At 43.3% G+C, this 18,486-nt stretch overlaps 1 protein-coding gene across 1 annotated transcript in view; it reads right to left on the reverse strand.

The window, feature by feature from the left end:
- Positions 1–18,486, reverse strand: part of LOC106613300 (muscleblind-like protein 1) — a 167,619-nt gene that overhangs the window by 20,163 nt on the left and 128,970 nt on the right. The window contains exons 3-7 of the mRNA XM_082956483.1: positions 17,329–17,505; positions 12,568–12,783; positions 7,014–7,257; positions 6,751–6,764; positions 3,136–3,189 (exon numbers count right to left, since the gene is read on the reverse strand). Of these exons, the coding sequence (XP_082812609.1) occupies positions 3,136–3,189; positions 6,751–6,764; positions 7,014–7,257; positions 12,568–12,783; positions 17,329–17,505 (705 nt within the window). The remainder of the gene's footprint in view (positions 1–3,135; positions 3,190–6,750; positions 6,765–7,013; positions 7,258–12,567; positions 12,784–17,328; positions 17,506–18,486) is intronic.

Genomic DNA, 18,486 nt, shown 5'->3' on the forward strand with positions numbered 1-18,486 from the left:
ATATCAAGACAGTGGTCTATGTTACACTAGTCCTTCTATAATCAGTCAGTGGTCTATGTTGCACTAGTCCATCTATAACAAGACAGTGGTCTATGTTACACTAGTCCTTCTATAATCAGACAGTGGTCTATGTTACACTAGTCCATCTATAACAAGACAGTGGTCTATGTTACACTAGTCCTTCTATAATCAGACAGTGGTCTATGTTACACTAGTCCATCTATAACAAGACAGTAGTCTATGTTACACTAGTCCATCTATAATCAGACAGTGGTTATTGTTACACTAGTCCATCTATAATCAGACAGTGGTCTATTGTTACACTAGTCCTTATATAATCAGACAGTGGTCTATGTTACACTAGTCCTATAGCAAGACAGTGCTCTATGTTACACTAGTCCTTCTATAATCAGACAGTGGTCTATGTTACACTAGTCCTATAGCAAGACAGTGGTCTATGTTACACTAGTCCTTATATAATCAGACAGTGGTCTATGTTACACTAGTCCTTCTATAATCAGACAGTGGTCTATGTTACACTAGTCCTATATCAAGACAGTGGTCTATGTTACACTAGTCCTTCTATAATCAGACAGTGGTCTATGTTACACTAGTCCATCTATAACAAGACAGTAGTCTATGTTACACTAGTCCTTCTATAATCAGACAGTGGTCTATGTTACACTAGTCCATCTATAATCAGACAGTGGTCTATGTTATACTAGTCCATCTATAACAAGACAGTGGTCTATGTTACACTAGTCCTTCTATAATCAGACAGTGGTCTATGTTACACTAGTCCTTCTATAATCAGACAGTGGTCTATGTTACACTAGTCCATCTATAACAAGACAGTGGTCTATGTTACACTAGTCCTTCTATAATCAGACAGTGGTCTATGTTACACTAGTCCTATAACAAGACAGTGGTCTATGTTACACTAGTCCTTCTATAATCAGACAGTGGTCTATGTTACACTAGTCCTATAGCAAGACAGTGGTCTATGTTACACTAGTCCTTCTATAATCAGACAGTGGTCTATGTTACACTAGTCCTTCTATAGCAAGACAGTGGTCTATGTTACACTAGTCCTTCTATAATCAGACAGTGGTCTATGTTACACTAGTCCTTATATAATCAGACAGTGGTCTATGTTACACTAGTCCTTCTATAGCAAGACAGTGGTCTATGTTACACTAGTCCTTCTATAATCAGACAGTGGTCTATGTTACACTAGTCCTTCTATAGCAAGACAGTGGTCTATGTTACACTAGTCATATAGCAAGACAGTGGTCTATGTTACACTAGTCCTATCGCAAGACAGTGGTCTATGTTACACTAGTCCTTCTATAATCAGACAGTGGTCTATGTTACACTAGTCCTTCTATAATCAGACAGTGGTCTATGTTACACAAGTCCTATATCAAGACAGTGGTCTATGTTACACTAGTCCTTCTATAATCAGACAGTGGTCTATGTTACACTAGTCCTATAGCAAGACAGTGGTCTATGTTACACTAGTCCTTATATAATCAGACAGTGGTCTATGTTACACTAGTCCTATAGCAAGACAGTGGTCTATGTTACACTAGTCCTTCTATAATCAGACAGTGGTCTATGTTACACTAGTCCTATAGCAAGACAGTGGTCTATGTTACACTAGTCCTTATATAATCAGACAGTGGTCTATGTTACACTAGTCCTATAGCAAGACAGTGGTCTATGTTACACTAGTCCTTATATAATCAGACAGTGGTCTATGTTACACTAGTCCTATAGCAAGACAGTGGTCTATGTTACACTAGTCCTTATATAATCAGACAGTGGTCTATGTTACACTAGTCCTATAGCAAGACAGTGGTCTATGTTACACTAGTCCTTCTATAATCAGACAGTGGTCTATGTTACACTAGTCCTATATCAAGACAGTGGTCTATGTTACACTAGTCCTTCTATAATCAGACAGTGGTCTATGTTGCACTAGTCCTTCAAGACAGTGGTGCTTGTCTATGAATTGTGACAGCTAGAGATGGTCACAATAGAGAAAAGTAGTTACCAACATACAGACAATATACACAGAAATATGTAAAATATGAGTACTGCAAAAGTAAATCATCTTTTATAACACATCATTGATTATGTATTAGGAGCTCTGTAAAATAAAGATAAAAATGATTGTACTAGTAATCAGGAGTCAACAGAGAGGCTGTCAACAGAGAGGATGTTAATAGAGATGATGTTAACAGAGAGGATGTTAACAGAGAGGATGTTAACAGAGAAGATGTTAACAGAGAGGATGTTAAGAGAAGATGTTAACAGAGAAGATGTTAACAGAGAGGATGTTAACAGAGAAGATGTTAACAGAGAGGATGTTAACAGAGAAGATGTTAACAGAGAAGATGTCAACAGAGAAAAAGCTGTACTTCTAGCTTCATGGTTAACAGTAGAAGACTTGTTCATTCTGAAGTCCCTCTTGAAGCCCACCCGTCCACCAGTATTAGACATGCAAAAACTTGTAATAACTAGAAAATATATCATAACCATGCAATATATTTATAGTTGAATACTCCTGAATAGACACTAATCATGGTTTTAGCTGCTGCGTTAAGTAAATTAAATCCAGATTAACGTTCGAACCATGTTATTAATGATGACTAGACTAGAAGGGATGAACTGACTGTAGACAACATTCTAATTAAGCTTCTTAGGCACTGCAAGTGTTTCGCAAATCCCGCCTCATTCCCTCGTTGACATAGAGATAGAATGGTAATTTAAAGGGATATTTAGGTTAATTAACGGGGTACCACTATACCACAATCAATTCATCACCCCATCAATAACATGTTTACAAAATATTATTGCCAAAATGAATTCATCATCCCATCAATGACATGTTCAGTCAACAGTAATGCAAAAATCAATTTATCACCCCAGATATGACATGTTTAGTAAACATTATTGCCAAAATCAATTCATCGCCCCATCAATAACATGTTTAGTAAACAGTAATGCCAAAATCAATTTATCACCCCAGCAATGACATGGTTAGTAAACAGTAACTTACTAAAATGTATTTAGTTAGAAACTAGTATAACAGAGCTGCATGCCAAGCTAAAAGGTGAAAGGTCATAGTACCAGGTCAAAGGTTGCGTCGAGGGGTCGCTTCAGTGATTTGACAGCCGACTGAGCCTTAATTAGCAGGCAGCGAGCACAAGGTGGCAATGGGCCAATGAGGTTCAAGCGCATTAACATAAACCAGCAAGCAGAGGTGCATCATGGAGGCAGCAGTGCAGTTTGGGTTGGTGAGAAAACAACAAAACAAACAAACAAAACAACAAATCATTGGAATGCAATATACAACAAATAACATAGCTAGAGGATGCACATTAACAGCTGTAGGGTTGTTACTGTAAACACTACGGCCTTGACATCACTAATGGCTGTAGGGTTGTTACTGTAAACACTAGGGCCTTGACATCACTAATGGCTGTAGGGTTGTCACTGTAAACACTACGGCCTTGATATCACTAATGGCTGTAGGGTTGTTACTGTAAACACTACGGCCTTGACATCACTAATGGCTGTAGGGTTGTTACTGTAAACACTACGGCCTTGATATCACTAATGGCTGTAGGGTTGTTACTGTAAACACTACGGCCTTGACATCACTAATGGCTGTAGGGTTGTTACTGTAAACACTACGGCCTTGACATCACTAATGGCTGTAGGGTTGTTACTGTAAACACTATGACCTTGACATCACTAATGGCTGTAGGGTTGTCACTGTAAACACTACGGCCTTGATATCACTAATGGCTGTAGGGTTGTCACTGTAAACACTACGGCCTTGATATCACTAATGGCTGTAGGGTTGTTACTGTAAACACTACGGCCTTGACATCACTAATGGCTGTAGGGTTGTTACTGTAAACACTACGGCCTTGATATCACTAATGGCTGTAGGGTTGTTACTGTAAACACTACGGCCTTGACATCACTAATGGCTGTAGGGTTGTTACTGTAAACACTATGGCCTTGACATCATTAATGGCTGTAGAGTTGATTCTGTAAACTCTATGGCCTTTACATCATTAATGGCTGTAGGGTTGTTGCTGTAAATTAACAGCTGTAAGGTTGTTACTGTAAACACTGTGGACTTGACATCATTAACAGATGTAGGGTCGTTACTGTAAACACTTCGGCCTTGACATAATTAACAGCTGTAGGGTTTTTACTGTAAACACCGGGGCCTTGACATCATTAACAGCTGTAGGGTCGTTACTGTAAACACTTCGGCCTTGACATAATTAACAGCTGTAGGGTTTTTACTGTAAACACTGTGGACTTGACATCATTAACAGCTGTAGGGTTGTTACTGTAAACACTAGGGCCGTGACATCATTAACAGCTGTAGGGTTGTTACTGTAAACACTAGGGCTGTGACATCATTAACAGCTGTAGGGTTGTTACTGTAAACACTAGGGCCGTGACATCATTAACAGCTGTAGGGTTGTTACTGTAAACACTAGGGCCGTGACATCATTAACAGCTGTAGGGTTGTTACTGTAAACACTAGGGCTGTGACATCATTAACAGCTGTAGGATTGTTACTCTAAACACTACGGCCTTGACATCATTAACAGCTGTAGGATTGTTACTCTAAACACTACGGCCTTGACATCATTAACAGCTGTAGGATTGTTACTCTAAACACTACGGCCTTGACATCATTAACAGCTGTAGGATTGTTACTCTAAACACTACGGCCTTGACATCATTAACAGCTGTAGGATTGTTACTCTAAACACTACGGCCTTGACATCATTAACAGCTGTAGGATTGTTACTCTAAACACTACGGCTTTGACATCATTAACAGCTGTAGGATTGTTACTCTAAACACTACGGCCTTGACATCATTAACAGCTGTAGGATTGTTACTCTAAACACTACGGCCTTGACATCATTAACAGCTGTAGGATTGTTACTCTAAACACTACGGCCTTGACATCATTAACAGCTGTAGGATTGTTACTCTAAACACTACGGCCGTGACATCATTAACAGCTGTAGGATTGTTACTCTAAACACTACGGCCGTGACATCATTAACAGCTGTAGGATTGTTACTCTAAACACTACGGCCTTGACATCATTAACAGCTGTAGGATTGTTACTCTAAACACTACGGCCGTGACATCATTAACAGCTGTAGGATTGTTACTCTAAACACTAGGGCCGTGACATCATTAACAGCTGTAGGGTTGTTACTGTAAACACTAGGGCCGTGACATCATTAACAGCTGTAGGGTTGTTACTGTAAACACTAGGGCTGTGACATCATTAACAGCTGTAGGATTGTTACTCTAAACACTACGGCCTTGACATCATTAACAGCTGTAGGATTGTTACTCTAAACACTACGGCCTTGACATCATTAACAGCTGTAGGATTGTTACTCTAAACACTACGGCCTTGACATCATTAACAGCTGTAGGATTGTTACTCTAAACACTACGGCCTTGACATCATTAACAGCTGTAGGATTGTTACTCTAAACACTACGGCCTTGACATCATTAACAGCTGTAGGATTGTTACTCTAAACACTACGGCTTTGACATCATTAACAGCTGTAGGATTGTTACTCTAAACACTACGGCCTTGACATCATTAACAGCTGTAGGATTGTTACTCTAAACACTACGGCCTTGACATCATTAACAGCTGTAGGATTGTTACTCTAAACACTACGGCCTTGACATCATTAACAGCTGTAGGATTGTTACTCTAAACACTACGGCCGTGACATCATTAACAGCTGTAGGATTGTTACTCTAAACACTACGGCCGTGACATCATTAACAGCTGTAGGATTGTTACTCTAAACACTACGGCCTTGACATCGTTAACAGCTGTAGGATTGTTACTCTAAACACTACGGCCTTGACATCGTTAACAGCTGTAGGATTGTTACTCTAAACACTACGGCCGTGACATCATTAACAGCTGTAGGATTGTTACTCTAAACACTACGGCCGTGACATCATTAACAGCTGTAGGATTGTTACTCTAAACACTACGGCCGTGACATCATTAACAGCTGTAGGATTGTTACTCTAAACACTACGGCCTTGACATCATTAACAGCTGTAGGATTGTTACTCTAAACACTACGGCCTTGACATCATTAACAGCTGTAGGATTGTTACTCTAAACACTACGGCTTTGACATAATTTACTTACACAGGAATGTTGCTTTTCTTGCTATTCACTGTCACTGGATTAAGCTAAACACTGTTACTGCATTTATCATTAGACACTTCCTGGTTTCAGGAAATTACAGAATTCTTTAAAGTGAATCATATAGTATGTTCAATGCTAATGCATCCAGGACTATTTATGTCCTAAATATAATAAGATGAAGTATTGCTACAGAATTACATTAGCTCTAATAAGCATAACAATAAACACAGTTATAACACGTTATATAAAAATATATCCAGTTATAACACTTTATATAACAATATATCCTGTTAGAACATGTTATATAACAATAAACACAGTTATAACACGTTATATAACAATATATCCAGCTATAACACATGTTATATAACAAGATATCCAGTTATAACACATGTTATATAACAAGATATCCAGTTATAACACATGTTATAAAGCAAGATATCCAGTTATAACACATGTTATATACCAATATGTCCAGTTACAACACACGTTATAACAGGTGTTAACAGTTGAAAGAGCTGCTGGAAAGGGATCAGGTTCGGAAGGGGGCAGTAAGTCACACATTTAGCATGATACAATTAAGCTAACTAGTTAGCTGCATAATTAGTGCTATTACCTTTACTGTCTACATCTGCTGGGTAGTCTAGATGGTGTGAGGGGAAGGGATGAGAGAGGACGGGAGAGGGTTGAGAGAGCAGAGCTTGGAATGTGTGCTGAAGGGGCTGGCTGGGGGAGATGACTGGGGGGGGGGGGTTGTTACAGAGGGATACCTACCATGGCTGCTGCAGCGGCAGCCTGGTTGACCTGGTGTTGGCCAGCCTTTATCTTGGCCTGCAGGTGGGCTGGAGGGTGGAAGTATTTACACTTCTCCCTGGAGCAGCGACCCTTTATGTAGTCCATACACACGGTCACGGTGTTGTCGTTGGTGTCTATCATGGTGCTGTCTGAGGGGTGGGAGAAGCGACAGTCATTCTCCCCCCGCGTACAGTTACCTCTCTGGTACTCCCGACACACCTGGGGAAAGGAAGGAGGGGTGGATAGAGAGACAGACAGACAGACAGACAGACAGACAGACAGACAGACAGACAGACAGACAGACAGACAGACAGACAGACAGACAGACAGACAGACAGACAGACAGACAGACAGACAGACAGACAGACAGACAGACAGACAGACAGACAGACAGACAGACAGACAGACAGAATCCAAGAGAAAAGAGAAAAAGCATAATAAATGGCTGCTGATCAAAATGTTACTTCACATATCAGGGTGGTACCAAACCAAACCAAACTATATATACATACCACAGGGTGGTACCAAACCACGCGTCATCATGATACATGGCATCACAACAAGTCACGGAGGAAAGGTGGACATTCACAGCCTAACAACAACATAACGAGGAAGGGTTTAATATCTGAGGTCTATATATATATATATATATATATATATATATATATATATATATATATATATATATATATATCACTGTCATGGGCAGAAAGGGCCCTCCACCTCAGCCTATCAATAACCAATGGGAATAATAAGCAACGGGAATAATATGCAATGGGTATAATAAACAATGGGAATAATAACCAATGGCAATAATAAGCAACGGGAATAAATGAATATAAATGCTTAATGAATATATCAAAAGGAACACATACCTGCTAATTACAGTTCAGAATGAATAATCAGCAGCATAAACACTCATCAATCTCGTAATGTTTGCCTTCTCTCATTTAATCATTCAAGTATAAATATTTTGTTTTTCAAATCGATGACGTGAAAACAAGATTCATATATTCCTGAGTTTTCCAGCAGGGGGCAGTACATGCATGGCCAGGTTGACAATGTGTCGAGCTCACGTCCAGACAAGACCTGGGGCGTATCTCAATAGTCTGCAGCTGCTTCCTTTTCTCCTCTCCTCTCTTTCTACTGGACTGGTTTGTGTGTTTTGTGTGCGTGTGCATTGTGTGTTTATGAAGACACTAGCTTCTCAGACCTGTGTCTAGACAGAGTTAACCGTCTCTGCCTCCTGTCTTCACTGGCCATGCCTCGTCGAAAACAGCAAGGCTCTTTTTAAAAAAGAGGCTGCCTTGTTGTCAGGCAGATGTTCAGAAAAGTAGGGGAGGGAGGGAGCAAGAGAGAGAGACAGAGAGAGAGAGAGAGAGAGAGAGAGAAATAGAGAGAGAGAGAACGAAGATCAAGGGGATTGAAATTATAGTCTCTTGAGAGAGGGTGGAGGGAGAGGAGAGACAGGGTGAGGGGGGGGAGAGACAGGGTGGAGGGAGAGGACAGACAGGGTGGAGGGAGAGGAGCGACAGGGTGGAGGGAGAGGAGCGACAGGGTGGAGGGAGAGGAGAGACAGGGTGGAGGGAGAGGACAGACAGGGAGGAAGGAGAGGAGAGACAGGGTGGAGGGAGATGAGAGACAGGGTGGAGGGAGAGGACAGACAGGATGGAGGGAGAGGACAGACAGGGTGGAGGGAGAGGACAGACAGGGAGGAGGGAGAGGACAGACAGGGAGGAGGGAGAGGACAGACAGGGTGGAAGGAGAGGACAGACAGGGTGGAGAGAGAGGACAGACAGGGAGGAAGGAGAGGAGAGACAGTGTGGGGGGAGAGGAGAGAGTGTGGAGGGACAGGAGAGACAGGGTTGAGGGAGAGGAGAGACAGGGAGGAAGGAGAGGAGAGACAGGGTGGAGGGAGAGGACAGACAGGGAGGAAGGAGAGGAGAGACAGTGTGGGGGGAGAGGAGAGACAGTGTGGGGGGAGAGGAGAGACAGGGTGGAGGGAGAGGAGAGACTGAGAGGGAGAGGAGAGACAGGGTTGAGGGAGAGGAGAGACAGAGGGAGAGGAGAGACAGAGAGGGAGAGGAGAGAAAGTGGAGGGAGAGGAGAGAAAGTGGAGGGAGAGGAGAGACAGGGTGGAGGGAAAGATGACAGGGTGAGTGGGAGGAGAAGACAGATGAGCTGTGTGCCCTGATCTGTCTCACTCTCTCAATAAGAGTTATTAGCCCTGATCTAACAGCTGTACTATGCCTCTGAGGGAAATTAAACCCTAGGAAAGCTCCTGGTTGGCCAACAACAAGAAGAGGCTGATAATCCTATTTCTATCCAATGGTTACCATCCCTACAGGCCAGTTGTGTCATCATCATGCAGGTAATATGTGGAGGGTCCTACAGTTGTATGTCAAGCATGAAAACAGAATCCTGCAGCTGTTCATTTTTAATGACACACTATGACACTAAAATATGTCTGGCCTTTTTCTGAAGGGTATTTATAGCAAACCCACTTCTTGGCCAACGAAGCTAGTGGTTTAGTTCCATGATGTAACACCAGTAGGCGTTAATGAGGAAAAAGCACATTTCCTCATGGAAACAAACTAATCAGGTATTGGACAGATTCACCCATTATTTCCATGAAATCACTCCTCATCAGTGAAATCATCCCTCATCAGTGAAATCATCCCTCATCAGTGAAATCATCCCTCATCTAATGAGTGAAATCACCCCTAATCAGTGAAATCACCCCTCATCAGTGAAATCACTCATCATCAGTGAAATCACCTCTCATCAGTGAAATCACTCATCATCAGTGAAATCACTCATCAGTGAAATCACCCCTAATCAGTGAAATCACCCCTCATCAGTGAAATCACTCCTCATCAGTGAAATCATCCCTCATCAGTGAAATCATCCCTCATCAGTGAAATCATCCCTCATCAGTGAAATCACTCCTCATCAGTGAAATCACTCCTCATCAGTGAAATCACCCCTAATGAGTGAAATCACCCCTAATCAGTGAAATCACCCCTCATCAGTGAAATCACCCCTCATCAGTGAAATCACTCATCATCAGTGAAATCACCTCTCATCAGTGAAATCACTCATCATCAGTGAAATCACTCATCAGTGAAATCACCCCTAATCAGTGAAATCACCCCTCATCAGTGAAATCACTCCTCATCAGTGAAATCATCCCTCATCAGTGAAATCATCCCTCATCAGTGAAATCATCCCTCATCAGTGAAATCACTCCTCATCAGTGAAATCACTCCTCATCAGTGAAATCACCCCTAATGAGTGAAATCACCCCTAATCAGTGAAATCACCCCTCATCAGTGAAATCACTCCTCATCAGTGAAATCACCCCTCATCAGTGATATCACCCCTCATCAGTGAAATCACCCCTAATCAGTGAAATCACCCCTAATCAGTGAAATCACTCCTCATCAGTGAAATCACCCCTTATCAGTGAAATCACCCCTCATCAGTGAAATCACTCATCAGTGAAATCACTCATCAGTGAAATCACCCCTTATCAGTGAAATCACCCCTCATCAGTGAAATCACCCCTCATCAGTGAAATCATCCCTCATCAGTGAAATCACCCCTCATCAGTGAAATCACCCCTCATCAGTGAAATCACTCCTCATCAGTGAAATCACCCCTTATCAGTGAAATCACTCCTCATCAGTGAAATCACTCCTCATCAGTGAAATCACCCCTCATCAGTGAAATCACCCCTCATCAGTGAAATCACCCCTAATCAGTGAAATCACCCCTAATCAGTGAAATCCATATCGCTCCACCACACCCTTCCTCCCCCTTGCCACCTCCCCCCTGCCTACTCCTCTCCTCTCCTTCCCTGATGACTTTAACAAGTCTGCTGGTCACTCATTTCTCATCTCTCCCTAAATCTTTCTTTCCTGTTATCGACCCTTTCCCTCGTTCACAGAGCTGTCCACTCGCCCTGAGACTCCCTCCCAACATTAACCTCCCAACGTTCCTCCACTTCTCTCCCCTCCCCTCCCCTCCCTCTCCACTCCTTCCTCCTCCCCTCCCTCCCTCCCTCCCTCCCTCCCTCCCTCCTCTCCCCCGATGATTTTCCTATTATTTTGTTACTAGTGTATCCTAGGCACCACTGCATAATACATTGCATTGACTTAGTGTCCAATGAATAACTATTGTGATGCAGTGGGTCCTGAGAAGCACAGCTGAGAATCAGGAAGTCCTGTGAGTGATGACTCTGATTTGGAGAATAACATATGTTATGATATAAGATCCATCGCACCACAACACATCTCATGTCTCCTGTGTGTGTGTGTGTGTGTGTGTGTGTGTGTGTGTGTGTGTGTGTGTGTGTGTGTGTGTGTGTGTGTGTGTGTGTGTGTGTGTGTGTGTGTGTGCGCGTATGTGTGTGTATGTGTGTGTGTGATAATGGCAGGGATGCTAATTTGCATCCCTCTGTCTTTCTAATGAGCAAAATATGGTAACGTTGTAGTTACGGTAACAGACTGATATCATTACTGCATAATGGAATCAGGGGGTTAGTTACGGTAACATACTGATATATCACTACTGCATAATGATAACAGGGGGTTAGTTACAGTAACATACTGATATATCATTACTGCATAATGGAATCAGGGGTTTAGTTACGGTAACAGACTGATATATCATTACTGCATAATGATAACAGGGGTTTAGTTACGGTAACAGACTGATATCATTACTGCATAATGGAATCAGGGGTTTAGTTACGGTAACAGACTGATATATCATTACTGCATAATGGAATCAGGGTTTAGTTACGGTAACAGACTGCTGTGTATTAGATGTGCATAATTGAACTGTATTAGTTAATTAATTAATTAATTAATTAACTAAGCTACAACTTTTTAAGCAACACTTTTCGACTCAGCTCCTTAACAAGGTAAGAGACTCAAGCCGTAACAGAAAATCTACTTTGGTGAAAGCAGTTAAAGATGTCCAGTCCTCATTGACTGCTAGTTACCATCCTTTCACTGTGTAACAGTGACTGTAGACTTGGGAAACCATGCAAATTGTTTTTTGATTAATCAAGAGTTGTGTTTTGATAAATCAAGTGCTAGTGTGCAGAGAACAGCATGAGGTTGAGTCAGAGTTTCTGTGTATTTGTTTAAACAGCTCACCTCCAGTCTGTCTGTCCTCATGAGTCTCTGTGTATTTGTTTATACAGCTCACCTCCAGTCTGTCTGTCCTCATGAGTCTCTGTGTATTTGTTTAAACAGCTCACCTCCAGTCTGTCTGTCCTCATGAGTTTCTGTGTATTTGTTTATACAGCTCACCTCCAGTCTGTCTGTCCTCATGAGTCTCTGTGTATTTGTTTAAACAGCTCACCTCCAGTCTGTCTGTCCTCATGAGTCTCTGTGTATTTGTTTATACAGCTCACCTCCAGTCTGTCTGTCCTCATGAGTCTCTGTGTATTTGTTTAAACAGCTCACCTCCAGTCTGTCTGTCCTCATGAGTCTCTGTGTATTTGTTTATACAGCTCACCTCCAGTCTGTCTGTCCTCATGAGTCTCTGTGCAGCAGCAGCAGAGGGCATGGAGACATTGGGGTTACTGGTCACCAGGACCGGGGCGCTGGACATGATCTCAGAAGGCATCAGGCCGGGCGACACCGGGCCCAAGTAGGGGTTAAACGCAGCGGCCACCGCAGCAGGACTGATATTGGAGGCAAGGCTGGGCGTCACAGAGAACATAGGGACCGGCTGTACGGAGACAAGAGAAGCACAATGCCGAGATATTCAGCCAGTCTTAGAAAACAAAGATAGGTGACACTTTATTTGGATAGTCCATCTGTAGATGCTGTAACATTTCAACTAACTATCTACTAACCCTAACCTTAACCCTTACCCTTGTTCTAAACCTAACCCTAAGCTTTATTATAAACCTAACCCTTATTCTAAATTTACCACAACCTTAATTTTAACCTTAGCAAACAGATACATTTTTTTGATAGTATGGCGATTGGTAGAGCGATCTAAAGGACTATCCAGACTATCCAAATGAAGTGTGACCTAGGTGAGGACTGAAGAGAAGTGAAATACAGAGAGAGACAGAACAAGAGTTAGAGAAAGGGAGAGAGAGAGAGCAAGAGAGAGAGAGAGAGAGAGAGAGAGAGAGGGACAGAACAAGAGTTAGAGAAAGGGAGAGAGAGAGAGAGAGAGAGAGAGACAGAACAACAGAGAAAGGGAGACAGAAGGAGAGAGACAGGACAAAAGATAGAGAAATGGAGACAGAAGGAGAGAGACAGGAAAAAGATAGAGAAATGGAGACAGAAGGAGAGAAAGGGACAGTGTTCTCTTGATGCCTGCTCCTGTTTCCTACAGTATGCTATTCACTCACACATAGTGGGACGAGTCTCATCTCCATCTGTGTGGTGATATTTATTGTGTGTGTGTGTGTGTGTGTGTGTGTGTGTGTGTGTGTGTGTGTGTGTGTGTGTGTGTGTGTGTGTGTGTGTGTGTGTGTGTGTGTGTGTGTGTGTGTGTGTGCGTGCGTGCCTGCGTGTGTGTGTGCATATGAGTGTGTCTTGGAGCATGGTTAGGGTTGTAGAGAGATACTGGCACCAGTTCAAGCAGACAGCTGCATTCCCTGCACGTGACACGCTGAGTCTGTACTGGCTGACGTAGCGGGTTCTCAAACACACCAAGACAGTTGTGAAGAGGGCACGACAAAACCTTTTCCCCCTCAGGAGAGGGCTTGGGTCCCAGATCCTCAAAAAGTTCTACAACTGCACCATCGAGAGCATCCTGACCGGTTGCATCACCGCCTGGTATGGCAACTGCTCGGCATCTGACCGTAAGGTGCTACAGAGGGTGGTGTATATGGCCCAGTATATCACTGGAGCCAAGCTTCCTGCCATCCTGGACCTATATAATAAGGCGGAGTCAGAGGAAAGCCCATAAAATTGTCAGACTACGGACTATTTACATTGACACCCCCCTCCCCTCAATTTCTTTTGTACACTGCTGCTACTCCATGTTTATTATCTATGCATAGTCACTTCACCCCTACCTACATGTACAAATTACCTCGACTAACCTGTACCCCCGCAAACTGACTCGGTACTGGTACCCCCTGTATATAGCCTCATTATTGTTATTTTATTGTGGTACTTTTCCTTTTTTTTTTACTTTAGTTTATTTGGTAAATATTTGATGAACTATTTTTGATCTGCACTGTTGATTAAAGGCTTGTAAAGTAAGTATTTCACGCTAAGGTCTACACTTGTTGTATTTGGAGCATGTGACAAATAAAGTTTGATTTGATTTGATTAGAAAACGTCTCGACCAGGAGGAAACATCCCACTGAAACATCCCACATCCCACTAATCTCACTAGCCTGGTACCAGATCTGATCTCACTAGCCTGGTACCAGATCTGATCTCACTAGCCTGGTACCAGATCTGATCTCACTAGCCTGGTACCAGATCTGATCTCACTAGCCTGGTACCAGATCTGATCTCACTAGCCTGGTACCAGATCTGATCTCACTAGCCTGGTACCAGATCTGATCTCACTAGCCTGGTACCAGATCTGATCTCACTAGCCTGGTACCAGATCTGATCTCACTAGCCTGGTACCAGATCTGATCTCACTAGCCTGGTACCAGATCTGATCTCACTAGCCTGGTCCCAGATCTGATCTCACTAGCCTGGTCCCAGATCGGATCTCACTAACCTGGTCTTAGATCTGATCTCACTAACCTGGTCCCAGATCTGATCTCACTAACCTGGTCCCAGATCTGATCTCAACAGCCTGGTCCCAGATCTGATCTCACTAGCCTGGTCCCAGATCTGTTTGTGATATTGCCTACTGTCATTGTCAAGCCAAAAGAGACCAGAAACAGACTGCCACCCAGGCAATATTAAAGACACCAGAAAAAGACTGGCACCCAGGCTATATTAAAGACACCAGAAAAAGACTGGCACCCAGGCTATATTAAAGAGACAAGAATCAGACTGCCACCCAGGCTATATTAAAGAGACAAGAATCAGACTGCCACCCAGGCTATATTAAAGAGACAAGAATCAGACTGCCACCCAAGCTATATTAAAGACACCAGAAACAGACTGCCACCCAGGCTAACGAGCTCTAACTGCAGATAGGCTTCATTTTGTTCATCACCTGCCGTTGCTCAGGGCCTTTGGAGACCTCTTCTTCTAATACGGAAGACACCATTCACTTCTACAAGATGATGTCATGGAATACTATAGCACACAGCAATGTCGTTATGTCATAAACATGTCATTGTCGTGGCTACCAAATGAATAATGTCATAAAGAACTGCAAAGAAAGAGGGAGAGAGAGACGGAGAGAGAAAGAAAGAATGAAAGAGAGAGAGAAAGAGAGAAAGAGAGAGAACAAGAGAGGGAGAGAAAGAGAGAGAGAGAGAGAATGAAAGAGAGAGAGGTAGAGAGAGAGAAAGAGATGGAGAGAGGGAGAAAAAGAGAGAGAGAGAGAGAGAGGAGGAGAGAAAGAGAGAGAGAGAGAGAGGGGAGGAAAGAATGAGAGAGGGAGAGAAAGAGAGAGAATGAGAGAGAGAGAGATGGAGAGAAAGAGAGGAGGTGAGAAAGAGAGAGAATGAGAGATGGAGAGAAAGAGAGAGAGGGAGAGAGAGAGAAAAATCAGGAAGGAAGGAAAGAGAGAGAATGTACTGTAGCCTGACTCCTAACCCATTGTGATGTGGGCCGTCCGTTAGCGTTTTCTCTGTCTAATATAAAGCATCATCAGCATTCAGGCCCAGGCTATAGTAAGCTTTAATTTACATCCCCCTCAGCTGAGCAACTTGCCTGAAATTAAAACACATGCCAACGCTGAGAGGAGAGGGAGGTGAAGAGGGAGAAATGGGGAAGAAGAAGAACAGAGGGGGAGAAGTAGGAAGAAGAGAGGGTGTGAGGGTGAGAAGTGGAGAGTTTACGAGAAAGAGAGGGAGAGCGTCTTGACTTAACTCCTGCTTCCTTTGTTTACATTTTCCCTGTGTCTCTCTTCAACCATCTCTCACAGTCTCACTTCCGAATTAGACGTTTGTCCATGTTTCTCAAAAGTTACATTTTGAACTTGTTTCAAATGTCAAATTTCAAAGTGTTCAGGTAAAGTTTAGGCATTATCTCCTAATTTTTAAGGATTAGGTATTAACTCTGAATGGTTAAGGTCAGGGTTAAGGTTTGGGATAGCCTTAAAACAAACATATCAATATCAGAATCAGATGCTTACGCCCAACCGCCATCCCCATCAACAATGCCTTAGCAAAACCGAAACCTACACAAAGGTAAAAATGCACACTGTTGCCCCCAGTGGACGGTTTCCACGTCATCTCCCGACATCCTCAGACATGGATGGACGTCGAGTACTGACTTGTATCATGGGTGACCTGGCTTCTCTCTTTGTGTCCATTTTTCCTGTCTGTTTTTCAGCCTCTACTACAGTATATACTGTATCTACAGCTAACTCTGTCCACCACCTCTCCTTCAATCTCCTCTGTTTCATCCTGCTGTCTCTTCTCTGTCCACCACCTCTCCATTCTCTGCTTTCTTTTCCCACCCAGAGAGAAGGGATGAGAACAGAAGAGGAAGGGATGAGAACAGAAGAGGAAGGGATGAGAACAGAAGAGGAAGGCACGAGAACAGAAGAGGATGGGACGAGAACAGAAGAGGAAGGGATGAGAACAGAAGAGGGATGAGAACAGAAGAGGGATGAGAACAGAAGAGGAAGGGACGAGAACAGAAGAGGGATGAGAACAGAAGAGGAAGGGACGAGAACAGAAGAGGGATGAGAACAGAAGAGGTAGGGACGAGAACAGAAGAGCGATGAGAACAGAAGAGGAAGGGATGAGAACAGAAGAGGAAGGGTAGAGAACAGAAGAGGAAGGGACGAGAATAGAAGAGGAAGGGTTGAGAACAGAAGAAGAAGGGATGAGAAGAAAACAGAAGAAGAATGGATGAAAGGTGAGTGGTAAACGACTGGACGTTTCTCAGAGGAGAATGGCAAGTCTCATTGAATCTGTTTTGTATCATTGCCTGGCCTGGCTGGGTCTGGTTGCACTATATGCTGGGCTTGGATCCAGTGTGTGTGTTTGTGTTTGTGTATGTGTGTGTATGCATGTGTGTGTATGTGTGTGAGCATGTGAGCATGTGTGTGTGTGTGTGTGTGTTCGTGTATGTATGCATGTGTGCATGTGTGTGTGTGTGTGTGTGTGTGTGTGTGTGTGTGTGTGTGTGTGTGTGCGTCCATGGGTGTGTGTTCTCTCACCATACATGTAGGATGTAGCTGTGTGCTGGGCATCATGGCATTGGCCAGCTGCATCTGCTGTGCCAGCATGGCCATGTTCTTCTGTTGGATCAGATTGTTCCTGCCGTTGATCTCCAGCTGGGTCTTCAGGTGAGGAGGAGGGTGTAGGTACTTACAGTTCTCCCTGGAACAACGACCCTAAGAGAAGGAGAGGAGGAGAGAGAGAGACAGAGAGAGAGAGAGAGAGAGAGAGAGAGAGAGAGAGAGAGAGAGAGGGAGAGAGAGAGAGTGAGTTAGAGAGAGAGGGTGCGGGGGAGAGAGAGAGAGAGAGAGAGAAAGGGAGAGAGAGGGAGGGAAGGAGAGAGAGAGCGCGAGAGAGGGACAAAGAGAAAGAAAGGGAGAGAAAGAGAGAGATAGAAAGAAAGAAAGAAAGAAATAAAGAATGAGGGGGGGAGAGAGAGAGAGAGAGAGAGAGAGAGAGAGAAAGATGGGGGGGAATACATACAAAAATCTAAACATTCAGAACATTCAGGACACTTAGAACATGACCTTGGAGCTGGATTCAAACGGAGGGTGATAAACACTTAGAACATGACCTTGGAGCTGGACTCAAACGGAGGGTGATAAACACTTAGAACATGACCTTGGAGCTGGACTCAAACGGAGGGTGATAAACACTTAGAACATGACCTTGGAGCTGGACTCAAACAGAGGGTGATAAACACTTAGAACATGACCTTGGAGCTGGACTCAAACAGAGGGTGATAAACACTTAGAACATGACCTTGGAGCTGGACTCAAACGGAGGGTGATAAACACTTAGAACATGACCTTGGAGCTGGACTCAAACGGAGGGTGATAAACACTTAGAACATGACCTTGGAGCTGGACTCAAACAGAGGGTGATAAATACTTAGAACATGACCTTGGAGCTGGACTCAAACGGAGGGTGATAAACACTTAGAACATGACCTTGGAGCTGGACTCAAACGGAGGGTGATAAACACTTAGAACATGACCTTGGAGCTGGACTCAAACGGAGGGTGATAAACACTTAGAACATGACCTTGGAGCTGGACTCAAACGGAGGGTGATAAACACTTAGAACATGACCTTGGAGCTGGACTCAAACGGAGGGTGATAAACACTTAGAACATGACCTTGGAGCTGGACTCAAAC

The sequence above is a fragment of the Salmo salar genome, chromosome 09 (genome assembly GCF_965601325.2).
Source record: "Salmo salar chromosome 09, fSalSal1, whole genome shotgun sequence".
Taxonomy (NCBI): domain Eukaryota; kingdom Metazoa; phylum Chordata; class Actinopteri; order Salmoniformes; family Salmonidae; genus Salmo; species Salmo salar.